This window comes from Ursus arctos, unplaced genomic scaffold, assembly GCF_023065955.2.
Source record: "Ursus arctos isolate Adak ecotype North America unplaced genomic scaffold, UrsArc2.0 scaffold_37, whole genome shotgun sequence".
NCBI lineage: Eukaryota > Metazoa > Chordata > Mammalia > Carnivora > Ursidae > Ursus > Ursus arctos.
In genome coordinates, this window is record NW_026623053.1 from 4,525,543 (window position 1) to 4,533,522 (window position 7,980).

At 59.3% G+C, this 7,980-nt stretch overlaps 1 protein-coding gene across 1 annotated transcript; it reads right to left on the reverse strand.

The window, feature by feature from the left end:
• Window positions 1-4,258: 4,258 nt before the first annotated feature.
• On the reverse strand, window positions 4,259-6,971 carry LOC130542569 (ral guanine nucleotide dissociation stimulator-like). Its single transcript, XM_057306449.1, has 3 exons — window positions 6,470-6,971; window positions 5,768-5,827; window positions 4,259-4,861 (listed from the first exon to the last, which is right to left on the reverse strand). Exons 1-3 carry the CDS (start codon window positions 6,532-6,534, stop codon window positions 4,648-4,650), a joined length of 339 nt encoding a protein of 112 aa, XP_057162432.1. The 5' UTR covers window positions 6,535-6,971; the 3' UTR covers window positions 4,259-4,647.
• Window positions 6,972-7,980: the final 1,009 nt, after the last annotated feature.

Consider the following 7,980-nt stretch of genomic DNA (forward strand, 5'->3'; position numbering starts at 1 on the left):
GGCTATCATGGTAGAAGGTAGAAGGAATGTGTCTTCCTTTCTTCATATTTACATCACTCTTTTGCTACCAAAACGTAATCTGGCTGAAACCTTAGAGAACTTTTAAATTACCTGATATGTTTGTAATAAAGAGGAAGATTTAATATGCAGTCTTAATATTTTTATAACATGCACATTAGGATCATTGAAACCTGGCCTATCCAGGAAGATGAAAGATTTTGAAGGTGTCTCCTGGACCCAGAGATTTCTGGCTCCTGGGTCACACTTACAAAAGGGAAGCCTATCCCAGATCATGAAAACATTTCATTTTGGGGCTTCACATGCGCAGTATTGTATCAGCAATATTCCTTTGTAGTAAAATGGGTTTTTTTTTTGTTTCTGTTTTTGTGTTTCTGTGTTTGTTTGTTTTTTAAGAGAAAAAAACCTGAAAAAAAAATGAATCACTCATAGGTTACGTAGCTAGATACAAAAAGGCCACACTGCCTGATCCCACACACATGAAAACCCAGAAGAAGTAACTCACAGAGGCGGAGACGAGAGGGGAGCCGTGGCTACAGGGACTGGGCTGAGGGAATGAGCAGTATCTGACGAGTGGCACGGGAGTGTCTGGGAGGGAAATATTGTAGAAGGACAGGTTGTGAAACACTGTGTACCTAATGACACCTGGAGGTACAATTTAAAAGGATCAGAGTAAAATTCCATGAAAACTCAATTTATCCTTTATTTATAGACCAGAACGTATTAAGCTATGAAATAGGTGCATGAACAACGCAAAAATTAGAAACACTGGAATGACAGGGGAGGGGAAGCCATCCTTTGGGGATTCAGCGAGCAGGAACGGCTGCTCCGGGGCCGGGGCCGAGGCCGGATGCTCCACTGAGAGAGGTGGTAGGCGGCGCCCTTCGGCAAGCCCGATAACTGGTGCTGTAGCCTGCTTGGACTCTGGGGCTGCCAAAGGTGCAGGTGGCTCTTGTAGCTGCTGACAGGGAGTCAGAGCTCTGTGTATATCCTCCGCTGGCTCTGACAAGGCAAGTGACATCAGGGGCCCTTCAGGGACCTCCATAGTTAGTGCCGCAGCGTGCGCGGGCACCGGGGCTGCCAAAGGTGCAGGTGGGTCTTCAAGCTCCTGACAGGGAGTCAGAGCGCTGAGTATATCCTGCCGTGGCTCTGAAATGGGAGCTGTCATCACGCGCTCTTCAGGGACCTCCATGGCTGGTGCCGGAGCCTGCTCAGGCTCCCGCGCTGTCAAAGGTGCAGGTGACTCTTCTTGCACCTGAGAGAGGGTCAGCGCCCTGAGTATATCCTCTGTTGGCTCTGATATGGGACGTGGCCTAAGGGGCTCCTCAGGGACCTCCGTAGCTGGTGCTGCAGGCTGCTCGGGTTCTGGCGCTGCCAAGGGCGGAGGTGGCTCTTGGAGCTCCTGACAGGGAGTCAGAGCAGTGAGTATGTCCTGCGCCGGCTCCGACAGGGCAGGTGGCATCAGGGGCCCTTCAGGGACCTCCATAGTTGGTGCTGCAGCGTGTGTGGGCGCCGTGGCTGCAAAAAGGGCAGGTCGGTCTTCAAGCTCTTCACAGGGAGTCAGAGCTGTGAGTATATCATCCGTTGGCTGTGACATGAGACGTGGCCTACAGGGCTCTTCGGGGACCTCCGAAGGTGGTGCTGCAGGCTGCTCGGGCTCCGGCGCAGCCAAGGCCGGAGGTGGCTCTTGGAGCTGCTGACAGGGGGTCAGAGCTCTGTGTACATCCTCCGCTGGCTCAGACATGGCAAGCGGCATCAGGGGCCCTTCAGGGACCTCCAGAGCTAGTGCTGCAGCGTGCGCAGGCGCCGGGGCTGCAAAAGGTGCAGGTGACTCTTCTAGCTCCCGACAGAGAGTCCGAGTTGTGAGTATAGCCTCCGCTGGCTCTGACATGTCACGTGGCCAAAGGGGCTCTTCAGGGACCTGCATAGCTAGGACTGGAGCCAGCTCGGGCTCCGGGGCTGCCAAGGGCGCAGGTGGCTCTTGGAGCTTCTGACAGGGAGTCAGAGCTGTTTGCATCTCCTGCGCCGTCTTCGACAGGGCAGGTGGCATCAGGGGCCTTTCAGGGACCTCCATAGCTGGAGCTGGAGCCTGCTCGGGCTCTGGGGCTGCCATAGATGCCGGTGGCTCTTGCAGCTCCTGACCGTTCGTCAGAGCTGTGAGTATATCCTCCGCTTCCTCTGACATGCCAAGTGGCATCGGGGGCCCTTCAGGGACCTCCACAGTTGGTGCTGCAGCGTGCGTGGGCGCCGGGGCTGCGAAAAGTGCCGGTCGGTCTTCAAGCTCCTGACAGGGAGTCAGAGCTGGGAGTATATCATCTGTGGGCTGTGACATGAGACGTGGCCCAAGGGGCTCTTCAGGGACCTCCGAAGCTGGTGCTGCAGGCTGCTCGGGCTCCGGTGCTGCCAAGGGCGGAGGTGGCTCTTGGAGCTCCTGACAGGGAGTCAGAGCAGTGAGCATGTCCTGCGCCGGCTCCGACAGGGCAGGTGGCATCAGGGGCCCTTCAGGGACCTCCATAGTTAGTGTTGCAGCATGCGCGGGCGCTCGGGCTGCGAAAGGTGCAGGTGGGTCTTCAAGATCCTGACATGGTGTCAGAGCTTTGAGTATATCCTGCCGTGGCCCTGAAATGGGAGCTGTCATCACGCGCTCTTCAGCGACCTCCATGGCTGGTGCCGGAGCCTGCTCAGGCTCCTGCACTGTCAAAGGTGCAGGTGACTCTTCTTGCACCTGAGAGAGGGTCAGAGCCCTGAGTATATCCTCTGTTGGCTCTGATATGGGACGTGGCCTAAGGGGCTCTTCAGGGACCTCCGAAGGTGGTGCTGCAGCGTGTGTGGGCGCCGTGGCTGCAAAAAGTGCAGGTCGGTCTTCAAGCTCTTCACAGGGAGTCAGAGCTGTGAGTATATCCTCTGTTGGCTGTGACATGGGACGTGGCCTAAGGGGCTCTTCAGGGACCTCCGAAGGTGGTGCTGCAGGCTGCTCGGGCTCCGGCGCTGCCAAGGCCGGACGTGGCTCCTGGAGCTCCTGAGAGGGAGTCAGAGCAGTGAGTATGTCCTGCGCCGTCTCCGACAGGGCAGGTGGCATCAGGGTCCCCTCAGGGACCTCCATAGGTAGTGCTGGAGCCTGCTCGGGCTCCAGGCTTTCCAAAGGTGCAGGTGACTCTTGTAGCTCCCGACAGAGAGTCCGAGCTGTGAGTATATCCTGCCGTGGCTCTGAAATGGCAGGTGTCATCACGGGCTCTTCAGGGACCTCCATGGCTGGTGCCGGAGCCTGCTCAGATTCCCGCACTGTCAAAGGTGCAGGTGACCTTTCTAGCACCTGACAGAGAGTCAGAGCTGTGAGTATATCCTCCGCTGGGTCTGACATGTCACGTGGCCTGAGGGGCTCTTGAGGGACCTCCATAGCTAGGACTGCAGCCTGCTCGGGCTCCGGGGCTGCCAAGGGCGCAGGTGGCTCTTGGAGCTTCCGACAGGGAGTCAGAGCTGTGAGTATGTCCTGCGCCGGCTCCGACAGGGCAGGTGGCATCAGGGGCCCTTCAGGGACCTCCGTAGCTGGAGCAGAGGCCTGCTCGGGCTCTGGGGCTGCCATAGATGCCGGTGGCTCTTGCAGCTCATGACCGTTCGTCAGAGCTGTGAGTGTATCCTCCGCTTCCTCTGACACGGCAAGTGGCATAAGGGACCCTTCAGGGACCTCCAGAGCTAGTGCTGCAGCGTGCGTGGGCGCTGGGGCTGCGAAAGGTGCAGGTGGGTCTTCAAGCTCCTGATAGGGAGTCAGAGCTGTGAGTGTATCCTCTGTTGGCTGTGACATGGGACGCGGCCTAAGGGGCTCTTCAGGGACCTCCGAAGGTGGTGCTGCAGGCTGCTCGGGCTCCGGCGCTGCCAAGGCCGGGCGTGGCTCCTGGAGCTCCTGAGAGGGAGTCAGAGCAGTGAGTATGTCCTGCGCCGTCTCCGACAGGGCAGGTGGCATCAGGGTCCCCTCAGGGACCTCCATAGGTAGTGCTGGAGCCTGCTCGGGCTCCAGGCTTTCCAAAGGTGCAGGTGACTCTTGTAGCTCCCGACAGAGAGTCAGAGCTGTGAGTATATCCTGCCGTGGCTCTGACGTGGGAGGTGTCATCTCGGGCTCTTCAGGGACCTCCGTGGCTGGTGCTGGGGCCTGCTGAGGCTCCTGGCTTTCCAAGGGTGCAGGTGACTCTTGGACGTCCTCACGGTGGATCAGAGCTCTGACCACCAGCTGCACTGGGCCCGACACGACAGATGACGTCCCTGCTCTTTTGAGTTGCTGAGCTCCAGCAGCAGTGATGGGATTTTCCAGCTCAGGCTCTGAAGCTGCATCAGGCACCACAGTGGGAGCTGGGACTAGCTTTCGGCGCGGTTGCGGATCTCGCTGTGGGGCTGCTGCTGTCGCTCCAAGAAGAGAAAGTATGGTCATCATGATTGTCTTTCCATGTCCCTTCCAAATGAAGGCAACTTTGCCCACCACTCAGTATTGTCTAAGAACCCGTCCCTGGGTGGTCTCCCCAAACTGTAGCCCATGGGGACAGTGATCTGAGACCACTCCTTGCTCCCAGCCACACTGCAGTCTGTGGAGGCTTGCTCTGTGTGGCCCACTCTCTCCCCTCCACAGGCCTCCATCAGTCACCCCCAGTCCTCCTCACCCCCAGCCTCCGGCTCAGCGGGCTCGAGGTGTCGCAGCCGAGAGAGGAGGAGCCAGGCACGTTGCTCCAGGTCTGAGCCTGGCACGAGGAGCCCTACGTATGCCAGTAGTGTCTTTAGGCAGGGAAATTCTGGGGGCTGGAAGAAATCTTCAGGGTAGTGGTCCAGCCAGGTGCCCAGGATGGAGGAGATGACCCTGGGGACAGACAGGTGGGCAGAGGAGTCAGAGGACAGGGCACCTCCCACGCGGATGCCCCAGGGAGCCCCTGTCGGAACCTGGGCCCCTGGGTCCCCGGCTCCTGGCTGTCAGAGCCCATTCCTACTCCATGTCCACCTGTGATGTGGCAGAGCTGCCTGAGGCAGGCCTGGTCACTGAGGAGGGGCTGGCCCAAAGCCTCTGTGAGTGGGAGTCCTTGACCCCTGGTGTGACCATTTCTGTCCTCCAAGCGGAAGCTGGACACCCTGCTCAGTCTCCCTGCCCACTTGCCGCGTGACTTGCACTGCATGTGGGCAGGGAGGGGTGGCGTGTCTGGCGTGGTCATTGCTGTGACTATCCAATCAAGGAGGGAACTAAGGGACTCTGTCCCATCCCTGGCCTTCCCAGGACCCTCCCGATACCTCCCACTTCCCCTCCCGTGCCTACGTGCTGCCTCGTTCAGTAGGTGCCAGGAGAGGGTGTCCTTGCGTGGACACTAATCTCCCACTGGCTGGGGGACGTCCAGTCCCCGAGCCCTCCCTGGGTCTCCTGAGTACCTGCTGAGCACCCAGTGTCGACGTTCCACCAGATGTGTGGAAGCCACGCCCTTTGTTCTGGGTCCCAGGATTAGGGTAGAGACAGGGCTGAGAGGCGGCGGGGATGGGGAATGACTCTGTTAGGGGCTGAGGCTGCCCTCCAGCCCGCTCTGCTCTCCCACAGTGCCCACACCCCACCCAGGGCTCTCCAGGCCCCCTTTCCTCTTCTGCAGAAGCAGCCCTCAGACCTGGACCCTCTCACAGGAATGGCAGATGTGTGGGATGAGGGTCCAGCAGCCCCCAGATCACAGTCCCCTCGCTGCCCTCTCGAAGAAGGAAGGGCCCTGTGCATTAGCCAAAGCTCACTCACGTGCCCCGCTGCTCCTGGTCTCCGCCGATCTCGTCCCAGGAAGAGAGGACGCATCCGTAGCTAGAGGAGGCCGGAGGGGTGGTGGGGGGATCGCATGAAATGCCCTGTGAACCCTCCCTCTCATCATATCTAGTGTCCCTGTCTGACTGCCGACTAGAATGGAGCCCTGGGGTGCTCCCGGGTGCTGTCTGCTGTGTGCGTGGGATCACAGTCAGCGCCCAGGGAAGCGTCTGCAGGTCTGCACCTAGAAGGGCATCCATCCTTTATGCTCGATGAATGAAAGGGCCCCCACCAGCCCCATCCCAGAGAGCTGAGTGGGCCTGGGGCCCCCTGCTCATGCCCGGGCATGCCTGCTCTGGTCTCACCCAGGACACAGACCCCCAGATGGAGTGTCAGATGTCCTTTTCCAAGGGGAAAAGAGCCCAGCTCAAGACCGTGGTGACGGTGAGGGCTGAGGCAGAGGCTTCTTCATGGGGAGCGGGACGATGATCCACGAGCACGACCACAGCCCCCGTAGCGGACCTTTCCACAGGGCCAGGCGCCCAGGTGTCCTTACCCTCCAGGACCCCACTGAGTCCCTGTAATAACTCTGCCCCAGTCCGAGGAGCCCACTGAGGCTCCGCGAAGTTGGGTGGCATTCCCCAGACTCCCAGGCAGGAGGTGGGCAAATCCCACTGGGCTGTGGAGGGGCAGGGTGCTCACCTTGTCACCAGCTGGTCCAGCACCTCCTGGGTGGTAGCGTAAGCTCTGTATGTGGCCAGGAACATGGAGACGTAGCTGAGGTCTCCGTCTAGGAAGGCGGGCAGCAGGTGTTCTACTCGCTTCTTCAGCAGCTCTGCCCGTTGGGGCCGCACCACGCAGGTCCCATTGCTCTTCACGGTTGAGGCCTTTCTAGCCTGAGGTGGGACAGGGGAGACATGCGGTCTTCACTGCGGTCACCAGGAGGGTTGGGGTTTGGAGCCCAGAGCAAACCCCCAGGCTCTCGGTGACGTAGGCAAAGAGGTGGGACAGGAGGGCCCACAGTAGACAAAAGGAGCAAGGTGCCTGGCTGGTTCCGTGGGCTCAGGGTCCGCCTCTTGGTTTCGGCTGAGCTCCTGATGCGCGCGTCCTGAGATCGAGTCCGTCGTCAGGCTTCGCACTTAGGGCAGGGTCTGCTTGAGGATCCTGTCTCTCCCTCTGTGTCTCCAACCCCCGTCTCTGTCTCTGTCTCTGTCTCTGTCTGTCTGTCTCTCAAACACATAACTCGTGCAATCTCTTTAGGGAAAAAGGAGAATGGCAACAATACGGGGATGTGAGGTGGGGGGTGTGTGAATGGACGTCGGTATCTCAGGTCAGATCGTTAGCTGAGTATTGACAGCCGCTCCCTGCACTAACGGCATCGTCCCTGTGATTTCTGACGATGTATGTGAGGCTTGAGACCACAGAGACTGTTTCATGGGTGGGGGTGCTCGGGATTTTAGGGCACGTAGGATGTTCCGTGCAGCGCTGTGAGTTGGCAACAGAAGGGAATCACATGAACGTCCTGCCTCTGTGAAGGGCTCAGTGGCTGCGGTAACTGATGGGCCTTCTGGAATGTTGTGCAGCACAAGGAGGCGCCTGCTCCGGACCCTGGAGGGGCCCCAGGGATGGGTTCCTTCACAACCAAAGGGCAGAGCAATAGGCATAGTACCATGAGCCCCAGGCCCCGTTGGGGAAAAGTCTCCCAGCTCAGCAGGATCTCGAGCAAGGGATGAGAGGTGGTTTAAGGTCGCTTTTCTGATATTCGTACAGATATGTGGATAGGGACTGTGCATGGGGCCAAGGCCGTTGGCAGGGCCCTGAGGGCAGGTTTGGGGAGGAGATGGGGATCCAGGTTCACATGGGAGCAGGAGTCCAGGAGGGAGCCCCGAGGAGCCCAGAGGCTGGTTTCTGGGATCTGGGTCCCTTTGTGCCGCATCGGTGCCCTGGGTGCTGGGTCCCTCCGGCACCTCCACTCACCCTGAGCCAGCGCTGGACTTTGTTGGCAGTAGGGGACTCCTTCCTGTCCTTTTGGGAGGTGGGGCAGGGGATCCCATCGTTCAGCTCCTGCCCTGTCTCCTGTGTGGAGCTCTGTAAAGACAGTGCCCGGCAGCCAGGCGGGAGGCCTCGGAGGTCTGTCTGGCTGCCTTTGCTGGTCCTCAGACCCAGGGGACTCCCTTGCAGACCCACCACACCCCAGGATGCACGCAGCTCCA

Coding starts and splice junctions, on each gene's coding strand:
- LOC130542569 (XM_057306449.1), bottom strand. CDS start 6,534: ATGTTCCTGGCCACATACAGAGCTTACGCTACCACCCAGGAGGTGCTG. Junction 5,828..6,469: donor CTGGACCAGCTGGTGACAAG/GTGAGCACCCTG, acceptor GGCCTCCTCTAG/CTACGGATGCGTCCTCTCTT. Junction 4,862..5,767: donor GACCAGGAGCAGCGGGGCAC/GTGAGTGAGCTT, acceptor GTCTGTCCCCAG/GGTCATCTCCTCCATCCTGG.